The sequence below is a fragment of the Mustelus asterias genome, chromosome 13, assembly GCF_964213995.1.
Source record: "Mustelus asterias chromosome 13, sMusAst1.hap1.1, whole genome shotgun sequence".
Classification (NCBI taxonomy): domain Eukaryota; kingdom Metazoa; phylum Chordata; class Chondrichthyes; order Carcharhiniformes; family Triakidae; genus Mustelus; species Mustelus asterias.
Window position 1 is genome coordinate 81,835,320 of NC_135813.1, and position 26,186 is coordinate 81,861,505.

The 26,186-nt window shown below is 50.8% G+C and overlaps 1 protein-coding gene across 1 annotated transcript in view; it reads right to left on the reverse strand.

The window, feature by feature from the left end:
- rimbp2b (RIMS binding protein 2b) overlaps nt 1-26,186 on the reverse strand; it is a 276,601-nt gene that overhangs the window by 120,363 nt on the left and 130,052 nt on the right. The window contains exons 3-5 of the mRNA XM_078227134.1: nt 15,231-15,317; nt 10,091-10,213; nt 1,862-1,966 (exon numbers count right to left, since the gene is read on the reverse strand). Coding sequence (XP_078083260.1) covers nt 1,862-1,963 — 102 coding nt within the window. The 5' untranslated portion in view covers nt 1,964-1,966; nt 10,091-10,213; nt 15,231-15,317. The remainder of the gene's footprint in view (nt 1-1,861; nt 1,967-10,090; nt 10,214-15,230; nt 15,318-26,186) is intronic.

A 26,186-nucleotide genomic window follows, 5' to 3' on the forward strand; every position in this document is an offset into this window, starting at 1 on the left:
CAGAGATAGGGAGGGGTGTAGGGGATGGAGGAGGTTACAGAGATAGGCAGGGGCGTGGGGCTGGAGGAGGTTACAGAGATAGGGAGGGATATAGGGGCTGGAGGAGGTTACAGAGATCGGGAAGGGTGTAGGGGCTGGAGAGGGTTACAGAGATAGGGAAGGGGTGTAGGGGGCTGGAGGAGATTACAGTCATAGGGAGGGGGATAGGGGCTGGAGGAGGTTACAGAGATAGGGAGGGGGTGTAGGGGCTGGAGGGGGTTACAGAGATTGGGAGAGGTGTGGGGCTGGGGGAGGTTACAGAGATAGGGAGGGGTGTAGGAGTTGGAAGAGGTTACAGAGATAGGGAGGGGGTGTAGGGGCTGGAAGAGGTTACAGCGATAGGGAGGGGGTGTAGGGGCTGGAAGAGTTTACAGAGATAGGGAGAGTGTGTAGGGGCTGGAAGAGGTTACAGAGATAGGGAGGGGGTGTAGGGGCTGGAAGAGGTTACAGAGATAGGGAGGGGGTGTAGGGGCTGGAAGAGTTTACAGAGATAGGGAGAGTGTGTAGGGGCTGGAAGAGGTTACAGAGATAGGGAGGGGGTGTAGAGGTGGAAGAGGTTACAGGGATAGGGAGGGGGTGTAGGGGTGGAAGAGGTTACAGGGATAGGGAGGGGGTGTAGGGGCTGGAAGAGGTTACAGGGATAGGGAGGGGGTGTAGGGGTGGAAGAGGTTACAGGGATAGGGAGGGTGTGTAGGGGCTGGAAGAGGTTACAGAGATAGGGAGGGGGTGTAGAGGTGGAAGAGGTTACAGGGATAGGGAGGGGGTGTAGGGGCTGGAAGAGGTTACAGAGATAGGGAGGGGGTGTAGAGGTGGAAGAGGTTACAGGGATAGGGAGGGGGTGTAGGGGTGGAAGAGGTTACAGGGATAGGGAGGGGGTGTAGGGGTGGAAGAGGTTACAGGGATAGGGAGGAGTGAGGCCATGGAAGGATTTATAAAACAAGGCTGAGAATTTTCACAGCAATGTCATGCCAGAGAGGAGGCAGTGTAGATCAGCAATCGCAGTGGAGAGAGAGAATAGGACTTGGTGCAAGTTAGGTCCAAAAAGTGTGGGCAGCTGGTCATTCTCCCTGCGGGAGATATCCCAGTAACCCCTGATGTTCTTCAGTGACAACAGTAATGGAATTACTGACAGCCCCAAACCCACCCTAACACTGGGAGGCGATGGCCTAGTGGAATTATCGCTAGGCTATTAATCCAGAAACTCAGCTAATGTTCTGGGGACCTGGGTTCGAATCCCGCCATGGAAGATGGTGGAATTTGAATTAAATTAAAATATACAGTGGAACCCCGATTTAACACGACCCGATTTAGCGTGAATTCGGAGATAACGCGATGAATCATTGGACCCTTTTCTTTCCGCTCATGATTGGCAAATTTAGCGCGACCCCGATTTAGCGCGACCCCGCTTTTTTCGCGATAACATTTTATGGACCCCAACCATCGCGTTATAACGGGGCCGCACTGTATCTGTAATTAAGAATCTACTGATGACCATGAAACCATTGACGATTGTCGGGAAAACCCATCTGGTTCACTAATGTCCTTTAGGGAAGGAAATCTGCCGTCCTTACCAGGTCTGGCCTACATGTGACTCCAGACCCACAGCAATGTGGTCGACTCTCAACTGCCCTCCAAGGGTAACTCAGGATGGGCAATAAATGCTGGCCAGCCAGTGACACCCATGTCCCTGTACCCCCCGTGGCTCAGCACACACAACGTGACACTGGGATGTATGAAAACGGCAGAATCCACCTCACAAAAGCTGATTTCCTGTAGCCAATCCCCCTCTCCCTCTCACCCTGAGTCTCGGAGGTTTACTCACCCTCTGCAGGACCTCAATCTCGTGCTGCTTGGTATTGAGAACAGCCAAAGCCTCCACATGCTCCAACTCCAACTGTTGCCGACGGCTAGCAGCTTCTCTCATATGCTGCAAGACACAAGACACAAGGCAAAGCAACATCAGCAACGGCTTATAGACTGCACCTCGACCCCAGGGGAGCGAGAGAGACGGAGAGAGAGGGGGACAGGGAGAGGGGGAGAGGGAGAGGGAGAGAGAGAGAGTGTCACAGAGAGAGAGAGAGAGACAATTATCAGAATTCTACCGCCTCGCCTGTCCCCGGCTCGCAGACAGCATTCTCCGTTGGCCTCAGATGGAATCTTACGAGTCCCGGGCAGGCGAGGTCATAAAATATCGGCCAGTATGTGAATGAGAAAGATAGTGTCACAGAGAGTGAGAGACAGACAGCATGTGTGACAGAGAGAGAGAGAGAGCGTGAGAACAATTTAACTCCATTCCCTCAATGCCGAGCTGACCTCATCCCTCCCTGTGTCTGTAATCTCCGTGTGTGTAATCACCTGAAGAAGGGGCTTGCAGCTCCGAAAGCTTGTGTGGCTTTTGCTACCAAATAAACCTGTTGGACTTTAACCTGGTGTTGTTAAACTTCTTCCTCTGTAATCTCCTCCAGCTCTACAATCCTCCAAGATCTCAGTTTGTCTCAAGTTCTGGCCTCTTGTGAATCCCCGATAGTCATCGCTCCCTCCCTGCTGGCCGTGCCTTCGAAACTCTGCAATTTGGATTTCTTCAAAGCTCTCAGTTGCTTTAACCCCCTTCACTGATCACTTGTCCAATATCTCCCATCCGGCTCCTTATCAAACTGTGTCTGATCATCGCTCCCGGAAAGCACCCTGGGATCTTTCTCTGGGTTAAGAACACGATCCAACTTCAATACAAAATACCGACCCCCAGGCTGAATTCAGGGAGTGAGATGTAATGAGAATATTCTAGATCATTCACAATATATTTCACAACCCAGAGAACGGAACAATGAACAGCTGTCGAGAGGAGATTCAGGTGGACCGGATCGGCTGTAATTACTGATTCCGTCTCCTGAACAGTGAGTAACTCTCCAATATTCACCATTTCCTATTTGGATTCTGCTTTGGTGAATTCAGTCTGAAAGGCGTGCTGGTTAGGGTGCATTGGCCGTGCTAAATTCTCCCTCAGTGTACCTGAACAGGCGCCGCAGTGTGGCGACGAGGGGATTCTCACAATAACTTCATTGCAGTGTTAATGTAAGTCTTACTTGTGACTAATAAACAAACTTTACTTTAAATGGTTTCAGTAACACGGACTGAAACACATGAAACAGGAGCAGGTGGAGGCCATTCGGCCCCTCAGTCAAACTCTGTCATTCAATAGGGATCACAGCCACAACTCCAGTTTCCTGCCCGTTCTCCCGTAACCCTCGACCCCGTTACTGTCCAACTCAACCCCAAGTTACACTCACTGTAAAACACCTTCACAATCACGCTCGATATTATAGCTCAATCATTTTAAAACAAATCCCATTCATCAAATAATGTTGACAATAGTGAGCGAGGAATTACACCGTATTACACAGTGTTTACAGCACAGATACAGGCCATTCAGTCCTTCTGCTCTGTGCTGTTATCTGTGCTCCACCCGAGGCCCCCCCCCCCCGCCTTCTTGATCTCATCCCGGAGCTGCTCATTCGCTGGCTCCTGAGTAGGTGAACTGGGAAGGTCTCACACTGGCTGTGGAGTGTGGCTGCAGTTACTGGGAAACCCAGCGAGAGGATCTGACTGACCTTTGGATAACACACACCGGGCCTCCCCCTCTGTCCAATCCTCGCTAATCACTTTCCCAAACCCCATCGCCCGGTGGCCAGTCTGTCCTTCAGAGTTCGGTGTCTGGGTGGGACATTGAAATGGCGTCTGGGACCCGTCCAAGAGACAGGACCCCAGTGCGAGGGGATTCAGCTCTCTCAAGCCGATAACACAATCGCCATGTGTTAAAATGGACCAGCTGAGGCGTGGATGCAGCAAGAAAGATTCCTTTGATTTTAAATCCTGTTCTCTGCCAGGTCAAAGCAGTTCACATCCCACTCTGCGCCCTCTTTATATCTCCATCTTCATATCATTGGTAACCTTCAGTGGACTGGTGAGTGTGTTCAATGTTAATGTGTTTTGTTATTCTGCTTTCATTCCTGCTGTCTGGAGCTGCAGAGAGTTTAATGAGTAATCAGTTCCATTTCCTACACTCACAGCTTGTTATTAACTATTTGTGAAATCTCATCATGAAAGGGCAATGGAGGATTAAGAACACTTGCTGGTTGCTCGTGGCGATTGGAGTCTCGCAAGTATTTCAAAGAATGAAAACTAAACTAAATGAATGAGCCAATAATAGAAACTAGAATCAGGAGGAGGCCATTCGGCCCTTCAAACCTGCTCCACCATTCATTTTGATCATGGCTGATCATTGAATTCAATATCCTGATTCCCCCCTTCCTCCCATATCCCGCGATCTCTTTAGCCCCAAGAGCTACATCTAATTCCTTCTTGAAATCACACAATGTTTTGGCCTCAACTACTTTCTGTGGGAGTGAATTCCACACATTCACCACCCTCTGGGTGAAGAAATTTCTCCTCACCTCAGTTCTAAAAGCTTTACCCCTTATCCTCAAACTATAACCCCCTAGTTCTGGACTCCCCCACCATCGGAAACATTCTTTCTGAATCTACCCTGTCTAATCCTGTTAGAATTTTATAAGTTTCCATGAGATCCCCTCTCACTCTTCTAAACTCCAGTGAATATAATCCTAACTGACTTAGTCTTTCCTCACATGACAGACCTGCCATCCCAGGAATCAGCCTGGTAAACCTTCGCTGCACTCCCTCTATAGCAAGGGCCATCCTTCCTCATCCAACTGGCTTCGAGCAGGAGTTACTCCAAATTCTTCACTCAGGCACTGCCCCGACCCCAAAAAAAAATTAGCTGCTGGCACTGTCAGAGAGTCAGTACTGAGGGAGTGCTGCACTGTCAGAGGGTCAGTACTGAGGGAGTGCTGCACTGTCAGAGGGTCAGTACTGAGGGAGTGCTGCACTGTCAGAGGGTCAGTGCTGAGGGAGTGCTGCACTGTCAGAGGGTCAGTACTGAGGGAGTACCGCACTGTCAGAGGGTCAGTACTGAGGGAGTGCTGCACTGTCAGAGGATCAGTACTGAGGGAGTGCCGCACTGTCAGAGGGTCAGTACTGAGGGAGTGCTGCACTGTCAGAGGGTCAGTACTGAGGGAGTGCCGCACTGTCAGAGGGTCAGTACTGAGGGAGTGCTGCACTGTCAGAGGGTCAGTACTGAGGGAGTGCCGCACTGTCAGAGGGTCAGTATTGAGGGAGTGCTGCACTGTCAGAGGGTCAGTATTGAGGGAGTGCTGCACTGTCAGAGGGTCAGTACTGAGGGAGTGCCGCACTGTCAGAGGGTCAGTATTGAGGGAGTGCTGCACTGTCAGAGGGTCAGTATTGAGGGAGTGCTGCACTGTCAGAGGGTCAGTACTGAGGGAGTGCTGCACTGTCAGAGGGTCAGTACTGAGGGAGTGCTGCACTGTCAGAGGGTCAGTACTGAGGGAGTGCCGCACTGTCAGAGGGTCAGTACTGAGGGAGTGCTGCACTGTCAGAGGATCAATATTGAGGGAGTGCCGCACTGTCAGAGGATCAATATTGAGGGAGTGCCGCACTGTCAGAGGATCAATATTGAGGGAGTGCCGCACTGTCAGAGGATCAATATTGAGGGAGTGCCGCACTGTCAGAGGATCAATATTGAGGGAGTGCCGCACCGTCAGAGGATCAATATTGAGGGAGTGCCGCACTGTCAGAGGATCAATATTGAGGGAGTGCCGCACTGTCAGAGAGTCAGTACTGAGGAAGTGCTGCACTGTCAGAGGATCAGTACTGAGGGAGTGCCGCACTGTCAGAGGGTCAGTGCTGAGGGAGTGCAGCACTGTCAGAGGATCAATATTGAGGGAGTGCCGCACTGTCAGAGGGTCAGTGCTGAGGGATTGCCGCACTGTCAGAGAGTCAGTGCTGAGGGATTGCCGCACTGTCAGAGGGTCAGTGCTGAGAGAATACTGCATTGTCAGAGGGTCAGTACTGAGGAAAACTGCACTATCAGAGGGTCAGTACTGAGGGAGTGCTGCACTGTCAGAGGATCAATATTGAGGGAGTGCCGCACTGTCAGAGGGTCAGTACTGAGGGAGTGCCGCACTGTCAGAGGGTCAGTGCTGAGGGAGTGCCGCACTGTCAGAGAGTCAGTACTGAGGGAGTGGCGCACTGTCAGAGGGTCAGTGCTGAGAGAATACTGCATTGTCAGAGGGTCAGTACTGAGGAAAACTGCACTATCAGAGGGTCAGTACTGAGGGAGTGCCACACTGTCAGAGGGTCGTACTGAGCGAGTGCTGCACTGTCAGAGGGTCAGTACTGAGGGAGTGCCACACTGTCAGAGGGTCAGTACTGAGGGAGTGCCGCACTGTCAGAGGGTCAGCACTGAGGGAGTGCCACACTGTCAGAGGGTCAGTGTGGTGAACCATCGTTGGTTTCCACTAGGTAGTACTGAGCCAGGGTCTGGCCAGTACTATGAGTATGTATATATGTTGCTGTTGGGGTTAGGGATGGGTTGTTCTACTTGTTGCTGTTGGGGTTAGGGTTGGGCTGTTACACCTGTATTATAGTTATTATGGTACATCCCAGTCGGGCTCTGCCTCCTGGGAGAGGTATAAAGGTCACTGCTCTGTCTGGGACCCCTCAGTCTGGGATCGTGTACTATACATGGTAGCTTCGTTGTAATAGTAAATAAAATTGATGCGCGTTATCACACACGAGCCTTGAGATGCTCAAGGAAATAAAGGCTTTTATTTAGTATTACAACGAAGCTACCATGTATAGTACACGATCCCAGACTGAGGGGTCCCAGACAGAGCAGTGACCTTTATACCTCTCCCAGGAGGCGGAGCCCGACTGGGATGTACCATAATAACTATAATACAGGTGTAACAGCCCAACCCTAACCCCAACAGCAACAAGTAGAACAACCCATCCCTAACCCCAACAGCAACATATAGACATACTCGTAGTACTGGCCAGACCCTGGCTCAGTACTACCTAGTGGGAACCAACGATGGTTCACCACAGTCAGTACTGAGGGACTGCCGCACTGTCAGAGGGTCAGTACTGAGGGATTGCCGTACTGTCAGAGGGTCAGTACTAAGGGAGTGCAGCACTGTCAGAGGGTCAGTATTGAGGGAGTGCTGCACTGTTAGAGGGTCAGTGCTGAGAGAATACTGCACTGTCAGAGGATCAGTACTGAGGAAAACTGCACTATCAGAGGGTCAGGACTGAGGGAGTGCCACACTGTCAGAGGGCCATACTGAGGGAGTGCCGCATGAGGACGGCCTAAACCAGGATGTTGGATCTATGTCACATTATCAGTAACCCCCACAGCTTGCCTCCTGGACTTGCTGGCTGTCCTGTCTGGAGACAATACACATCTCTTTAACCTGTGCTTAATGCTCCCTCCACTCACATTGTCTGTATCTTTAAGATCTGGTTGGCTGTAGGGATTCGCATTCTAATCAGTATTCTGTAACTTGATTTTGTGTCTCTGTGCCCTGTTTGAGAGCAGATTTCCACTCCATCTGACGAAGGAGCAGTGCTCTGAAAGCTAATGGTATTTGCTACCAAATAAACCTGTTGGATTTTAACCTGGTGTTGTTAAAACTCTTACTGTGTTCACCCCAGTCCAACGCCGGCATCTCCACATCATGAGTGCCACACTGTCAGAGGGTCAGTACTGAGGGAGTGCCACACTGTCAGAGGGTCAGTACTGAGGGAGTGCCACACTGTCAGAGGGTCAGTACTGAGGGACTGCCACACTGTCAGAGGGTCAGTACTGAGGGAGTGCCACACTGTCAGAGGGTCAGTACTGAGGGAGTGCCACACTGTCAGAGGGTCAGTGCTGAGGGAGTGCTGCATTTTAGCTTCACCTAAGGCCTAGGAATCAGCTATCCAGCGTGTCAGTGTTCACACCTCTTTCTAATCCCTGTTCATCTTGTTTGGAGCACATTTACCTCAGCCTAACCAATCAGGTCCTTTGCCAGATGCCCCCATTTATATCGGCTGAACCTTCAACCTCAGAATTACCTGCCTAAAACTAAAAGTTATTTTCTAAAACATTTCAATTATGAGAGAAATTTTCTTGACACTTTGATATCAGTGGGACTGATGATCTGGTCGTTAGTGTATTGTTTCCTGTGGTAACCAGCTGTGTACAAATCACCTTCTACATTTCCTGTACTGCAATAGTGACCACACTCTGAAAACACATTGCTGTCTGCATCCTGCCTTTGGACATTGTGCACATGGTGTGTGTGGGTGTGTGTCCCCGTGTGTGGGTGTATGTGTGGGTGTGTGTGGGTGTGTGTCCACTGTGGTGTGTGAATGTAGGTGTATGTGAGGATGTGTGTGGGTGTGTAGGTGTATGTGTTGATGTGTGTGGGTGTGTGGGCGTATGTGTTGATGTGTGTGGGTGTGTGTGTGTGGGTGTATGTGTGGGTGTGTGTGGGTGTGTATCAGTATGTGTGGGTGTATGTCCACCGCGGTATGTGTGTGTGTAAGTGTGTGGGGGTGTGTGTGGGTGAGTATGTGTGTGTGTGTGCAAATGTGTGTGTGTGTCCACCGCGATGTGAGTGTGTGTGTGAGTGAGTGTGTGTGGGGTGGTATGAGGGTGTTTGGATGCTCCCTGGTTGAGTTGTGGAGTTTATTTTCCAGTCTCTCTGCGTTAATGCTGCTGTTTCTCACTGGCGGAAAGCTATTGGCCGCACTGACGAACAAACATGTTGAACTGTCTGGGGAAGTCCATCGCTGATTGAATTCTGACCGGTTACTCAGGGCAAATGTGAAAGCTCATGTAAACACTTCAACATAAAAAACACAGGAAAACTGTGAGAAAGGCCAAAGAATAAGATTAACAATTTCACGTGGTCTGCTTTGTCTGCCTGGCAGAAAGTCCTTGGCGGTAACCATGGAAACAGACTTTATCTAGCAGCCCGGATTATTAATGTGTGAGTAGTGATTGAATTGTGAGGGTCTGTCACAGACAGAGTGAAGCCAGGATCCACTGGGAACAACCTCACCCTGGGGCAACTCAGCGAGAGTGAATAGGAACCAAACCCAGACAACATCCTCCCTCACACTCACACAGTTACCCTCACCCTCACACTCCAATCCCTCACCCTCACACTCACCCTCACACTCCCCTCCCTCACCCACACACTCACCCTCACATTCATCCTCACCCTCACACTCTCACACTCACCCTCACACTTCCCTCCCTCACCCACACACATCCTCACACTCACCCTCACACTCACCCACTCACCCTCACACTGACACTCACCTTCACACTGACACTCACCCTCACACTCATCCTCACACTCACCCTCACACCCTCACCCTCACACTCACCCTCACACTGACACTCACCCTCACCCTCACACTCACCCTCACTCACATTCATCCTCATACTCACCAACACACCCTCACACTCACACTCACCCTCACACTCACCCTCACACACACCCTCACAGTCACCCTTACACTCACTCTCACAGTCACCCTCACACACACCCTCACATTCACCCACACACATCCTCACACTCACCCTCACACTCACCCACTCACCCTCACACTGACACTCACCTTCACACTGACACTCACCCTCACACTGACACTCACCCTCACACTGACACTCACCCTCACCCTCCCACTCACCCTCACTCACATTCATCCTCATACTCACCAACACACCCTCACACTCACACTCACCCTCACACTCACCCTCACACACACCCTCACAGTCACCCTTACACTCACTCTCACAGTCACCCTCACACACACCCTCACATTCACCCTCACACAGACCCTCACACTCAGCCTCACCCTCACACTCACCCTCACCCTGCCCGTCACAGCTGAGCTTTCATATCCCATCCTGCACTGCTGTCAAGATGTTGTCTCCATCACCAGAACTTCTTTGTCAAGAGCTCTTGGGTGACGGTTCCTATAAACAACTGTCCCCCCAACCCCAACCCCCCCAAACCCCCCTACCCCACAACCCCTCCCACGCCTCAACTACCCCACCCCTCAACTCCCCCACCCCCCACCCTGTCCGCACACCGAGCCTGCGCCCACTCTCCATCCTCACCTTCAGAAGCTGCTCTAAGTTCTCCAGCTTGTCTCGGAGCCGCTCTTTCTGCCTTACAGCCAAATCTCGCTCTTGTGTCACCAGGTGGAGAGTTTCCGTGAGGTGGTCATACTCTGGTTTCACCTGAAGAGGGAAAGAACATCCCATCAACAACAACAAGCTGCATTCCTGTAACCACCACAATGAATCAAACATCCTCGGCAGTATCAGAGCAGCATTGACACCCACCCACACGGGGAGATATTCAGACAGAGATAGTCACCAGACACTGGCTCAGAGAGGACACTGTAATGGAAGATCCTCAAAGAGATCAAGATGGGGGGTGGGGTGGGGGGGGGGGCGGGGGGGGGGGGGGGGCGGGGGGTTTATCCCCAAGCTTCGGATCCAGGGAACAGCCACCAAGGATGGAGCAGTGGGGCGGGTGATCAAGAGGCCGGAATTGGGGGGAGGGGGGTACAGATATCTGGAAGGTGGAGGGGCAGGTAGTATTGAGGAGGTGGGGAGGCTGCAGAAAGATTTAGACAGTTTAGGAGAGTGGTCCAAGAAGTGGCTGATGAAATTCAACGTGGGCAAGTCCGAGGTCGTACACTTTGGAAAAAAGAATAGAGGCATGGACTATTTTCTAAACGGTGACAAAATTCATAATGCTAAAGTGCAAAGGGACTTGGGAGTCCTAGTCCAGGATTCTCTAAAGGTAAACTTGCAGGTTGAGTCAGTAATTAAGAAAGCAAATGTAATGTTGTCATTTATCTCAAGAGGCTTGGAATACAAAAGCAGGGATGTACTTCTGAGGCTTTATAAAGCACTGGTTAGGCCCCATTTGGAGTACTGTGAGCAATTTTGGGCCCCACACCTCAGGAAGGACATACTGGCACTGGAGCGGGTCCAGTGGAGATTCACACGGATGATCCCAGGAATGGTCGGCCTGACATACGATGAACGTCTGAGGATCGTGGGATTATATTCATTGGAGTTTAGGAGGTTGAGGGGAGATCTGATAGAAACTTACAAGATAATGAACGGCTTAGATAGGATGGACGTAGGGAAGTTGTTTCCATTAACAGGGGAGACTAGGACGCGGGGGCACAGCCTTAGAATAAAAGGGAGTCACTTTAGAACAGAGATGAGGAGAAATTTCTTCAGCCAGAGAGTGGTGGGTCTGTGGAATTCATTGCCACAGAGGGCTGTGGAGGCCGAGACGTTGAGCGTCTTCAAGACAGAAATTGATAAATTCTTGATTTCTCGAGGAATTAAGGGCTATGGGGAGAGAGCAGGTAAATGGAGTTGAAATCAACCATGATTGAATGGTGGAGTGGACTCGATGGGCCGAATGGCCTTACTTCCGCTCCTATGTCTTATGGTCTTATGGTCAAGGGCTGTGGGGCTGGCGGAGGTCACAGGGATAGCGAGAGGGCGAGGTCATGGGGATGGATTTTTAGAAAAGAATGAGAATTTTAAGGTTGAGGCGTTGATTCATCAGGAGCCGATGTGGGTTGAAGAGCAGACGGGGAGTGAAGAGGATTTGCTGCAAGTTAACTCAGAATTCTCCGAGAGTTCAGGTTGATGCGGGCTGGAGAGCAGCCAGGAGTGTTAGAATAATCACATCTGGAAAAGGCAGGGCTGAGGGTCTCAGCTGATGAACTGACGCAGGGGCAGAGTCAGGGGATGTTTTTATTCAAAGAACAAAGAAAATTACAGCACAGGAACAGGCCCTTCGGCCCTCCAAGCCTGCACCGACAATGCTGCCCGACTGAACTAAAACCCCCTACCCTTCCGGGGACCATATCCCTCTATTCCCATCCTATTCATCATGTATTTATCCAGATGTCCCTTAAGAGTCACTACCGTATCTGCTTCCACGACCTCCCCCGGCAGTGAGTTCCAGGCACCCATCATCCTCTGTAAAAAACTTGCCTCGCACATCTCCTTTAAACCTTGCCCCTCGCACCTTAAACCTGTGCCCCCTAGTAATTGACTCTTCCACCCTGGGAAAAAGCTTCTGACTATCCACTCTGTCCATGCCTCTCATAATCTTGTAGACTTCTATCAGGTCTCCCCTCAACCTCCGTCGTTCCAGTGAGAACAAACCAAGTTTCTCCAACCTCTCCTCATAGCTAATGCCCTCCATACAGGCAACATCCTGATAAATCTTTTCTGTACCCTCTCCAAAGCTTCCACATCCTTCTGCTAGTGTGGCGACCAGAATTGAACACTATATTCCTGAGATGTGGGTGTCGCTGGCTGGCCAGCATTTATTGCCCATCCCTAATTGCTCTGAGAAGGTGGCGGTGAGCTGCTTTCTTGAACCGCTGCAGTACCTGTGGTGTAGGTACACCCACAGTGCTGTTAGGGAGGGAGTTCCAGCTTTTTGACCCAGCGACAGTGAAGGAACAGCGATATATTTCCAAGTGGGAATGATGAATGGCTCGGAGGGGATATCATGGAGGTTGAAATAGTCAGCCTGAGCAAGGGGCCAATACAACTTTGGAAGCTCCACTTAGAGCAAATACGACCCTCGCGTTATTAACATCAGTGCATCAGGAACATTAGCAACAGGGAGACAGTGGCGTAATGATGATATCAATAGTTTAGTAACGCAGAGGCTCAGGTCACTGGGCTGGGGATTCAAATCCCACCAGGGCAGTGGGTAGAATGGGAAAAGGAATTGAAAGCTGTTAATGGTGCCCAGGAAATTATTGAATGCTAAATAACCCACCTGGTTCACTAATATCCTTCAGGGAAGGAAGGCTAGTTTTTGCTTGGGTGGTGGGTGCCTGGAATCACTGCCGGGGGAGGTAGGGGAAGCAGGAATGATAGTGACTTTTAAGGGGCATGTGGACAAATTAATGAATAGGATGGGAATACAGCGATACGGTCCCCGGAAGGGTAGGGGGTTTTAGTTCAGTCGGGCAGCATGGTCGGTGCAGGCTTGGAGGGCCGAAGGGCCTGGTCCTGTGATGTAATTTTCTTTGTTCTTTGAAATCTGCCATCCTTACCCGTTCTGGCCTATGTGTGAAGATGCCGGCGTTGGACTGGGGTGGGTACAGTAAGAAGTCTCAGGACACCAGGTTAAAGTCCAACAGGTTTATTTGGTAGCACGAGCTTTCGGAGTCTCGCTCCTTCATCAGGTGAGTCACCTGATGAAGGGGCCATGCTCCGAAAGCTTGTGGCTTGTGCTACCAAATAAACCTGTTGGACTTTAACCTGGTGTTTTGTGAGACTTCTCACTGTGATTCCAGAGCCACAGCAGTGTGGTTGACTCTCAACTTCCCTCAGGGATGAGTGAGCAAGTTGGTTGATGGGCAATAAATGATGGCCCAGCCAGCGATACCTACGCCCCATGAAGGACTAAGAGAAATCCTGGGATGAGCGCTTCACCCCACCCTCTCCACAATTGATTTTATCACAATTAGTGTTACTGAGTATCGAGTATTTAGTGAGCATTAACATTGGCGTACCCCCGCCTCCCCCCACCGCCCCACACCCTCCCCCTCCACCACCCCCCATCCCAACACAAACCAAACTTCACCCTGAGCACCGTAAAAACCAGCTGAGGGAAAGTCAATGACCAACACAACCTGACCTCATCCTGGGTGGGGGTGTGTGGGTGTGGGTGTGTGGGGTGTGTGTGGGTGTGTATGTGTGTGTGAGTGTGTGCGTATGGGTTAGGGGGGGGCGAGGGTGGAGGCTGAGAGACCATTACTGTGCTGGGGGTGCAGATTTCAGTAGAAGGGTAAGTTGGATGGGCTGAATGGTCTTCCTCATCTGAATTTTTGTCTTTATAAAGTCTGAATAAAACACGCAAAGTAAATCAGTGATAGCTGGGTGGTTTCACACTGAATAATGCTTCTGATCTGGATTAGAACCAAAGAGCTCCAAACCCAGAGTGCCCGCAGTCTAAATTGGTAAATGTTCTCAATGGGGACTCAGTAACTGTTCAGTGAACATCCTTTCAAAACCACAGCTAGAAGCTAAATCAGCGACTGTGAGAAACATTGACAATTGCCGACCATTAACCCTTTCCCAACGGAGGGGCTGGCAGATTTCAGGAAAGGCACTGAATGATCCAGAACAAAGAGGCCACTCAGCCCCTCTCTAATCGAGCGATCCGATTGGTCTCACAACACCGGCTATTCTTCACCCAGCTGGAGAAGGCAGGATCTCGTCCGAAAATCCCTTAAAATGATCCCTGCACCCACCACCCCCACCCCGCCCCCGACTGCACCCCCCACTGCATACCCCACTGCACCACCCCATAGCACCCCCAAACCTCCCACTGCAGCCCCCCTACTGTACCCCCTCCACAGCACCCCCCACCCCACCTCCCCCACTGCACCCCCAACGCCCCACTGCACTCTCCACCCCCCCACTGCGCCCCCCCACCCTCCCACTGCACCTCCCCACTGCACCCCCCATCCCCCCACTGCACATCTCACCCCGCCACTGCACCCCCACCATCCCACTGCTCCCCCTCCAATGCACCTCCCCGACTGCACCCCGCCCACTGCACCCCCCACCCCCCCACTGCACCCCCCACCCTCCCACTGTACTCCCCACCCTCCCAGTGCACCCCCCACTGCAACCCCCATCCCCTCACTGCACCCCCTACCCATCCACTGCACCCCCCCCCACTGCACTTCCCACCCCCCGCACTGCACCCCCTCCACTGCACCCCCCCCACTCCACCCACCCCACCCCCACTGCACCCCCCATGCCCCCACTGCACCCCCCCCCCCACTCCACCCACCCCCCCCACTGCACCCCCCATGCCCCCACTGCACCCCCTCACTGCTATCTGAAACACTACCCATCAGCAGGGCTTGGTGTTGTTGCTGTGCCACAGATGAGCACTGCTGCCTCACAGTGCCAGGGACCTGGGCTCAATTACCGGCTTGGGTCTGTGTGGAGTCTGCACGTTCTCCCCGTGTCTGCGTGGGTTTCCTCCGGGTGCTCCCGTTTCCTCCCACAGTCCAAAAGATGTGCTGGTTAGGGTGCATTGGCCATACTAAATTCTCCCTCAGTGTACCCGAACAGGCTCCGGAGTGTGGCGACTAGAGGATTTTCACAGTAACTTCATTGCAGTGTGAATGTAAGCCGACTAATAAATAAAGTGAAGTCATTTAGGTTTGCGGTGAAATACCTGGTCATAGCGGAGAATCCGGGAAAGAACAGGCGGTTGAAGACTCCAGTGACACTTTTCGTGAAGAATTTCCTTCAGCTCATTCTCCTGAGGAGGAGACAAAAGAGAATTGTGACTGTCAGGAATTCCACATTTCTCGCACAACAGGATGATGTCACTTAACTATTTGTCCAAAATTGACCTTTTGAAGGAAGCAGTCAATGAGGTCATTCCCAAACACTAGTACTAACCAGCACAGCTCTGTTGGAGTGTTAGAGGAAGGAGGGATTACAGAAATGATAGAGGGTTCGGTGAGGCCACACCGGACACCAGGTTTTCCATTACTACAGAAAAATACACTTATCTCATTGGAACAAAGGTTCATTCGGATTCCTGGGATCAGAAGGTTATCCAATGAGGAGAGATTCGAGTAGAATGGACCGATACTCATTGGGCAGTCAGTACTGAGGGAGTGCCGCACTGACAGAGGGTCAGTGCTGAGGGAGTGCCGCACTGTCAGAGGGTCAATACTGCGGGAGTGCCGCACTGTCAGAGAGTCAGTACTGAGGGAGTGCCGCACTGTCAGAGGGTCAGTGCTGAGGGAGTGCCGCACTATCAGAGGGTCAGTACTGAGGGAGCGCCGCACTGCCAGAGGGTCAGTGCTGAGGGAGTGCCGCACTGGCAGAGGGTCAGTACTGCGGGAGTGCCGCACTGTCAGAGGGTCAGTACTGAGGGAGTGCCGCACTGTCAGAGGGTCAGTACTGAGGGAGTGCCGCACTGTCAGAGGGTCAGTACTGAGGGAGTGCCGCACTGTCAGAGGGTCAGTACTGAGGGAGTGCCGCACTGTAAGTGGGTCAGTACTGAGGGAGTGCCGCACTGTAAGAGGGTCAGTACTGAGGGAGTGCCGCACTGTCAGAGGGTCAGTACTGAGGGAGTGCCGCACTGTCAGAGGGTCAGTACTGAGGGAGTACCGCACTGTCAGAGGGTCAGTACTGAGGGAGTGCTGCACTGTCAGAGGGTCAGTACTGAGGGAGTGCCACACTGGCAGAGGGTGAGTACTGCGGGAGTGCCGCACTATCAGAGGGTCAGTACTGAGAGAGTGCCGCACTGTCAGAGGGTCAGTACTGAGGGAGTGCCGCACTGTCAGAGGGTCAGTACTGAGGGAATGCCGCACTGTCTGAGGGTCAGTACTGAGGGAATGCCGCACTGTAAGAGGGTCAGTACTGAGGGAGTGCCGCACTGTCAGAGGGTCAGTACTGAGGGAATGCCGCACTGTCTGAGGGTCAGTACTGAGGGAGTGCTGCACTGTCAGAGGGTCAGTACTGAGGGAATGCCGCACTGTCAGAGGGTCAGTACTGAGGGAGTGCCGCACTGGCAGAGGGTGAGTACTGCGGGAGTGCCGCACTATCAGAGGGTCAGTACTGAGAGAGTGCCGCACTGTCAGAGGGTCAGTACTGAGGGAGTGCCGCACTGTCAGAGGGTCAGTACTGAGGGAATGCCGCACTGTCTGAGGGTCAGTACTGAGGGAATGCCGCACTGTAAGAGGGTCAGTACTGAGGGAGTGCCGCACTGTCAGAGGGTCAGTACTGAGGGAATGCCGCACTGTCTGAGGGTCAGTACTGAGGGAGTGCTGCACTGTCAGAGGGTCAGTACTGAGGGAATGCCGCACTGTCAGAGGGTCAGTACTGAGGGAGTGCCGCACTGTCAGAGGGTCAGTACTGAGGGAATGCCGCACTGTCAGAGGGTCAGTGCTGAGAGAGTGCCGCACTGTCAGAGGGTCAGTACAGAGGGAGTGCTGCACTTATTTCAGATAAGGCGTTTCACTGTGACCCCAACTGTACGAGCGGGTGAATGTTAACATTTGGCTGAATTGAATGAATTCTCCCGGTGTCCCAGTTAAAATAATTTTTCAAACAAAACCAGATTCAGTGAGTGGACCTTGTGGGATCTTACTGTGCACAGAATGGCTGCCTTGCTTCCCTACAAAACACCAGAATGTGTATTTGAAAAGTGTTTAATTGCTTGTGAGCTGTTTAAGGGTGTTTCTGGAAGATGTGATCCGAGAGGCAGCATAAAGGAATAGTCTCTTCTTTCTTTGAATTTAATAAACTGATAAGTCACCGGGTTTGAGAAGATAAACTGATTCAAAGCAGAGAGTTATTTCCGAATAATCACATTTGCCGCGAGTGCCGAGGGAAGATGAATGAATACACTTGCTTTTCACAATCTTTATCAATTTAATTAAAGATTTTGCAGATTAATTTTATTTGGCAATTGCATGGATTATATTAAAAAATAACTCCGTTTGCGTGACCATTCCTGGAAAAGCTCCTGGAGAAACATTTCCTTTGGCCTTTCTTCTCACTGGGGGAGTGTCTGAAGCAGTGATTGCCTTTCTGGGTGGAATGGAACGGCCCCGGAGAATGATGTTCCAGTGAGTCACTGCGGTGATGAGGGAGGGAAGGGATAATATTCTCACAATAAAACAAAAGGAATACTGCGGATGCTGGAATCTGAAACAAAAACAGGAAATGCTGGAAAATCTCTGCGGGTCTGGCAGTGTCTGTGGAGAGAGGATAAAGTCAATGGACTAAACCTTCCCAAAAAGTGGCAGAGCCTTGGTCCCGTCTCGATAAACGGTGTTTCACGTTGATGGCACCGGCGTGTTTTCAGGCCGAATCTTATGCCTCATTAGTGGGAATATTTATGCCCACGAGTTCCACGCCACTCCAACGCGGTGTTCCCTCTGATTGGCTCGTCCTGCAATGCTGCAAGCACTGGGGAAGCTCTATATAAACGGCTCAGCACCCGCTCCCCAATGAGTGCAGGAGGCAGCACCCACGAAGGCCGCACCAGGCTTCTCAGAGAGGGCTCTCACCGGGATGCTGAATGGAGTGGAGCAGGAGGCGGGACACACTCTACACCCGCTACAGGAGGCAACCTTCCAGCCGGGTCACCGCCTGGGGTGCAGTGGCACGTGACTGTTAATGTCACTGTTACTCGGCTTTTTGGCCTATCCTCACACATGCACAGACTATTCCTCTTTGGGAAATATTGGGGGAAGGATCCGCGCTGATTATCAGCCCATTGAGTCGCATTATGAACACTCTTTCCGTGGCCAACAAGTTCTGATGTTGGACTTGAACCCGGAGCTTCTGGTCCAGAGGGAATGTGGGGGGGGTGTCTAACCACTGCTCCACAAGACCTCCCCCTACTGTTACATCATCTAGGAGAGGCGATGGCCTAGTGGTATCATCGCTAGACTATTAATCCAGAAACTCAGCTAATGTTCTGGGGACCCGGGTTCGAATCCCGCCACGGCAGATGGTGGAATTTGAATTCAATAAAAGAAATATCTGGAATTAAGAATCTACTGATGCGCATGAAAGCACTGTCGATTGTTGTAAAAACCAATCTGGTTCACTACTGCCCTTTAGGGAAGGAAATCTGCTGTCCTTATCTGGTTTGGCCTACGTGTGGCTCCAGAGCCACAGCAATGTGGTTGACTCACAACTGCCCTCTGAAATGGCCATTCAATTCAAGGGCAACTAGGGATGGGTAATAAATGCTGGCCAACCAGCGATGCCCATGTCCCACGAATGAATAAAAAAAGGTACACTTTACTATCTTATTAACCCATTATTTTACAGCTGACATTCCCCAGTGCCGTACTGAGGAAGGACTATATTGCCAGGTGTACGTGGTGGCCACTTATTGGCTGCTTTCTGCCCAGCCATGGTGTCTAGGCTGGCAGGTGGGTGACAGCTCAGGGGGAGAAACTGGAATTGAAGAGTTTGATCTTGGGTGGAAGGATGGGGATGGTGGCACTTCCATCAAAGGCTTCTTCTGACTGGGGGTCATCCAACCCTTAAATCCCAGTGACTTCCAAACCTCCCTCCGGCCTATTCTTCAAGAACCCAGTTACCCTCCATCAGCAGTGCTCTGACGAAGGGTCACCCAGACTTGAAACGTTGGCTCTGTTCTCTCTCCACAGAAGTTGTCAGACCTGCTGAGATTTTCCAGCATTTTCCGTTTTTGTTCCTGCTTCGATTTCTCGTATTCTTGTGGCAGCGAGCCCTCACCTTCCTAAAACTTCAGGCCTTAACGCTGGTTAGTGCTTTTTGAATGCCGGGCACACTACAGACTATCAAATAAACTAGTGACTCCAACATGACAGTCTTCACTTCACCAAACCTGATCGCTTCAACACTGCCAATGTCAAATGATTTATCTGAATAAGATCAGACACATTCCTGTCAATTCCAATCGCCAGCTTTAATAGTTAAGTTTACTCTTCAATGCTTTTCCCTTGCGGATAGCTGTGACTGCAATGCTTTTATCTTGATTTTAGCTGAAATTTCAGGAGTTTTTCTGAAACTGCCTCGAAGGGGACAGCGCAGATTCATCAAAGTGACACTGCGGCTTCAAGGGTTAAATTACAAAGACTGGTTGTATTCGCTCATAAATAAAATGAGGGGAGGATTGACAGAGGGTTCAACGGGGCAGATAGAGAGAAATATTTTCTCCAGGGTCAGGGGTCCCGGACTAGGGTGAAGCCAGGAAGCTCTTCCTCACACAAAGGGGAGGGGGAATCCGGAACCTTCTCTCCAGAGAGATGCTGATGCTGGAGGTCCGCTGAAAATTGATAGATTCTCGTTAGCTACAAGTGTGAAGGGATCTGAAGCAAAGATGAGCAAACGGTGCTCTGACAAAGGGTCATCCAGGTTCGAAACGCTGGCTTTATTCTCTCTCAGTAAGAAGCCTCACAATGCCAGGTTAAAGTCCAACAGGTTTATTTGGTAGCACAAGCCACAAGCTTTCAGAGCGCTGCTTCTTCATCAGGTGAGTGGGAGTTGTGTTCACAAACAGGGCATATAAAGACACAAACTCAATTTACAAAATAATGGTTGGAATGCGAGTCTTTACAGGTAATCAAGTCTTAAAGGTACAGACAATGTGAATGGAGAGAGCTTTAAGCACAGGTTAAAGAAATGTGTATTGTCTCCAGCCAGGACAGTTGGTGAGATTTTGCAAGCTCAGACAAGTCGTGGGGGTTACCGATAGTGTGACATGAACCCAAGGCCATCCTCATGCGGAACTTAGCTATCAGTTTCTGCTCAGCGATTCTGCATTGTCATGTGTCGTGAAGGCCGCCTCGGAGAACACTTACCCGAAGATCAGAGGCTGAATGCCTGTGACTGCTGAAGTGTTCCCCAACAGGAAGAGAACACTCCTGCCTGGTGATTGTCGAGCGGTGTTCATTCATCCGTTGTCGTAGCGTCGGCATGGTTTCCCCAATGTGCCATGACTCGGGACATCCTTTCCTGCAGCATATCAGGTAGACAACATTGGCCGAGTTGCAAGAGTATGTACCGTGTACCTGGTGGATGGTGTTCTCACGTGAGATGATGGCATCCGTGTTGATGATCCGGCACGTCTTGCAGAGGTTGCTGTGGCCGGGTTGTGTGGTGTCGTGGTCACTGTTCTCCTGTAGGCTGGGTAGTTTGCTGTGGACAATGGTCTGTTTGAGGTTGTGCGGTTGTTTGAAGGCAAGAAATGGGGGTGTGGGGATGGTCTTGGCGAAATGTTCGTCTTCATCGATGACATGTTGAAGGCTCCAGAGAAGATGTTGTAATTACTGGAAGTACTGGACGACGAAGGGTACTCTGTCCGCCATGTCCCGTGTTTGTCTTCTGAGGAGGTCAGTGTGGTTTTTCGCTGTGGCGCGTCGGAACTGTTGATCGATGAGTCGAGCGCCATACCCTGTTCTTATGAGGGCATCTTTCAGTGTCTGGAGGTGTCTGTTGCGATCCTCCTCATCTGAGCAGATCCTGTGTATACGGAGGGCTTGTCCGTAGGGGATGGCTTCTTTAACGGGTTTAGGGTGGAAGCTGGAGAAGTGGAGTATTGTGAGGTTATCCGTGGGCTTGCTGTACAGTGAAGTGCTGAGGTGATCGTCCTTGATGGAGATGCATGTGTCCAAGAATGCAACCGATTCCGGAGAGTAGTCCATGGTGCGTCTGATGGTGGGATGGAACTTATTGATGTCATCATATAGTTGTTTCAGTGATTGTTCACCATGAGTCCAAAGGAAGAAAATGTCATCGATGTATCTAGTGTATAGCATCGGTTGAAGGTCCTGTGCGGTGAAGAGGTCTTGTTCGAATCTGTGCATGAAGATGTTGGCATATTGAGGTGCGAATTTGGTCCCCATGGTTGTTCCATGTGTCTGGATGAAGAACTGGCTGTTGAAGGTGAAGATATTGTGGTCCAGGATGAAGCGGATGAGTTGTAGAATTGCATCTGGAGACTGGCAGTTGTTGGCGTTGAGTACTGAGGCAGTTACAGCAATGTCATCATTGTGGGGGATGCTGGTGTAGAGTGCCGAGACATCCATTGTGACGAGGAGTGCTCCTGGTTCAACTGCTCCATGTGTGCTGAGTTTCTGTAGGAAGTCCGTAGTGTCGCGGCAAAAGCTGGGGGTTCTTTGTACAATGGGTTTCAGGATGCCCTCGACATAGCCAGAGAGGTTCTCGCACAGGGTTCCATTGCCCGATACGATGGGACGGCCAGGTGTGTTGGCAGTAGAGATCTCCAACACGGGGAGTACGTGGGATGAGAGCACAGAGTATGCTCTGAAGGTCCGGATCAAAGGTCTTGTTGAGTTGACAGGTGTGTTCTTTGGTCGGATCTGCGGGTAACTGTCTGTAGTGTTCCTCGTTGTTCAGTTGTCGGTACACTTCTTTGCAGTAATCCGTTCTGTTCAGTATGACGGTGGCCCCTCCTTTGTCTGTTGGTTTGATGACGATGTTGCGGTTGGTCTTGAGAGCGTGGATAGCGTTGCATTGTGCTTGGGTGACGTTCGGAGCTGTCTTGTGAGTGCAGTTGATGAATCTGCACTGACGCACCTCCTGACGGCTTGGGCATACATGTCAAGTTGAGGGTAGCGGCCTTCCGGAGGAGTCCAATTCGACTCTTTCCTCTTCGGCTGCTGTACTGCGGATCTCTCTGTCAGCTGTTCCGATTCATTGGCTGTCTCATTGTGTTCGCTGTTGGCCTCTCGGGGGTTTGTGGAAGAACTCCCGCAGCCTCATTCGCCTGATGAATTCCTCTGTGTCCGCTGCGAGACTGATGGGATCCATTTTGGTGGTGGGGCAGAAATTGAGCCCTCGGCTGAGAACTTCGATTTCATCTGGTTGAAGTGTGTAGTCCGACAAGTTGACAATGGACTTCCCTGCAGTGGTACTGTTTTCTACTGTGGTACCGGGGGGGGCTTGGTTGCTGCTGCTGGTGATGTCGAGTTTCTCAAGTTTCCTGTTCTTGGTGTGCATGTAGATGGCGTAGTTCCGTTGTCTCGACTTTTTGCAGAGTTTCGCAGCTGGTCTGCGTCCTGAGCGCAAGTTGAGAATATGGATTCTATCTTGGTTTCCAGGCTGCGGTGTTTGCTGTAGAGCTGGTGTATGAGGTGTTTGAGGAGTGTGAGAGAGGTGTGACGGCAAAGTCTCTCAGTGTAGTCTGTGTTATAGGTTGACCTGAGTGGGTTCATGATCTGTAGTCCTTTCGGTATCTTGTCTGCTGTCTTGCATCTTTGTAGAAACTTGATGTCTGTGTCGATATGCGCGATCTTCTTGGAGATCCTCTCCACTTGGAGCCGGCAGTTTGCGGTGTCGATGGTAGTCATGATGTGGAGATGCCGGGGTTGGACTGGGGTAAGCACAGTCAGAAGTCTCACAACACCAGGTTAAAGTCCAACAGGTTTATTTGGTAGCATAAGCCACAAGCTTTCAGAGCACTGCTCCTACATCAGGTGAGTGGGAGTTCTGTTCACAAACAAGGCATATAAAGACACAAACTCAATTTACAAAATAATGGTTGGAATGCGAGTCTTTACAGGTAATCAAGTCTTAAAGTCTTAAAGCGCACAACCTCAAACAGACCACTGTCCGCAGCGAATTACCCAGCCTCCAGGAGAACAAGTCTTAAAGTAATCAAGTCTTAAAGTCTTAAATCGCACAACCTCAAACAGACCATTGTCCGCAGCAAACTACCCAGGCTTCAAGAGAATAGTGACCACGACACCACAGCAACCTCTGCAAGACGTGCCGGATCATCGACACGGATGCCATCATCTCACGTGAGAACACCATCCACCAGGTACACGGTACATACTCTTGCAACTCGGCCAGTGTTGTCTACCTGATATGCTGCAGGAAAGGATGTCCAGAGGCATGGTACATTGGGGAGACCATGCAGACGCTACGATAACGGATGAATGAACACCGCTCGACAATCACCAGGCAGGAGTGTTCTCTTCCTGTTGGGGAACACTTCAGCGGTCACGGGCATTCAGCCTCTGATCTTCGGGTAAGCGTTCTCCAAGGCGGCCTTCATGACACACGACAACGCAGAGTCGCTGAGCAGAGACTGATAGCCAAGTTCCGCACACATGAGGATGGCTTCAACCGGGATCTTGGGTTCATGTCACACTATCTGTAACCCCCCACGACTTGCCTGGGCTTGCAAAATCTCACTAAGACAATACACATCTCTTTAACCTGTGCTTAACCTTCTCTCCACTCACATTGTCTGTACCTTTAAGACTTGATTACCTGTAAAGACTCGCATTCCAACCATTATTTTGTAAATTGAGTTTGTGTCTTTATATACCCTGTTTGTGAACTGAAATCCCACTCACCTGATGAAGGAGCAGCGCTCCAAAAGCTAGTGGCTTTTGCTACCAAATAAACCTGTTGGACTTTAACCTGGTGTTGTGAGACTTCTTACTGTGCTTACCCCAGTCCAATGCCGGCATCCCCACATGATCTATTCTCTCTCCACAGAGGCTGTCAGACCTGCTGAGATTTTCCAGCATTTTCTGTGGGAGTAAACGGACACAGATCAGCCATGATCTAACTAAATGGCAGAATGGGCTTGAGGGGCTGAATGGCCTCCCCCCGTTGCTCTGATCTGATGCTAACCATCATGCTGAACAGTTGAGGCATGGGGGACACAGTGTGGGCGGTTTTCCTGCTGCCCACACCCTGATGGACCAGCTGCAGGGTGGTGAATGTAAGGGTTTGTACACTCTCTGTATGATGTGGAGATGCCGTCGTTGGAATGGGGTAAGCACAGTATGATGCCTGGTGTTAACCTGGTGTTGTGAGACTTCATACTGCACTCTCTGTATGCTCAGTGCCAGTCCAGCTGGTACCTCATCCCTGCTTCATGCTGGGGTCTTGCTCTTTACGCAGATTACTGGGGTGCCGATGGGGGAGGAGCAGCGCCATGTGAAGCACATGACCCACTCGCCGGGACCCGAGCAGCACCCCCCTCCCTCCACCCCCACATGCACGGTTGCAGCCACGCTCCAATGCATGTGAGACCCGGCAGTGAACATCGTGTTACAGACATTGGCTGAGGGATGTCTTCGATCTGACAGATAAATGGAGTTTCAGATCCTTTGCACTGATTTAGAAAAGACAAAATTCATCACCAGGCAACTTTCCACTAATTGAACCCTTTCACTGAGAGGCTCTTAAACTTAACCTGACGCTCCAGGCACCCAGAAACACTCACAGACACCTTTTAAAAGCTTTTAAACATGAACTGATACTTAATTTACTGTGAAACTGACAATGTACTCCTTGCTCACGGTGATGAACCCAGCGCCAGGCTAACATTCTTGAACCGAGGACACAGAAAATAAATAAGAGACTAACCACCATCCTGAAGCACGGTTTGTCTGCGCTGCCAGTGGCAGCTTTCATATCTGGCAAATCGCAAATAAAATTCAGCACAAATCTGGGGAAGAAAAGCTTCTGAAAACTCCTAAAAAATCCCCAACTGCGCTAAAGTGTAAATATTAGTCCGTAAGTTTATTTATTAGCGTCACAAGTAAGCTTACATTAACACTGCAATGAAGTTACTGTGAGAATCCCCTAGTCGTCACGCTCTGTCACCTGTTCGGGTACACTGAGGGAGAATTTAGCATGGCCAATGCACCCTAACCAGCACGTCTTTCGGACTGTGGGAGGAAACAGGAACACCCGGAGGAAACCCATGCAGACACGGGGAGAGCGTGCAGACTCCACACAGACAGTGACCCAAGCTGGGAATTGAACCCGGGTCCCTGGCGCTGTGAGGTCGCTGTGCTAACCATTGTGCCGTCCCACAGTCTGGAGTGGTGGAGTTCGGTCCTTTTTAAATCACTCTCTGTACATAGTTACTGACCTGTTCATGTACATCGGTTGTGCTAAATTCTCCCTCAGTGTATCCAAACAGGCACCGGAGTGTGACGACTAGGGGAATTTCACAGTAACTTCATTGCTGTGTTAATGTTAGCCTACTTGTGACAATAATAAATAAGCTTTTCCTAACCTGTGCTCAACTCCAGGATTCATGCACTCTGACCTGATTGGCTGAACGGATCATTTGACCCTCCGAGAGCTTGTCCCTTAAAGGGACCGGCTACAATGCGGAGTTAACGTTTCAGATCTACATTATCCTTCCACTGATCTGGATTACAAATCCTGTGACATATGCTTCAGTGCTTTAACAGTATAATGGGTGGCACGGTAGCACAGTGGTTAGCACTGCTGCCTCTCAGCGCCAGGGACTTGGGTTCAATTCTGGCCTCGGGTCAGTGTCTGTGTGGAGTTTGCACATTCTCCCCGTTTCTGCGTGGGTTTCCTCCAGGTGCTCCAGTTTCCTCCCACAGCCCAAAGATGTGTGGGTTAGGTTGATTGGCCATGCTAAATTGACCCGAGTGTCAGGGGATTAGCAGGGTAAATATGTGGGGTTGCAGGAGTAGTATTTGGTTGGGATTGTGGTTGGTGCAGGCTCGATGGGCTGAATGGCCTCTTTCTGCACTGTAGGGATTCTATGAATGGTGAGTAATATTCAGTCGGCACTTACTCTCTGGGTCCCGGATGTCCTTTATTGTTAACATGAAGGGAAGTGAGTGAGGGGAGATCGTGC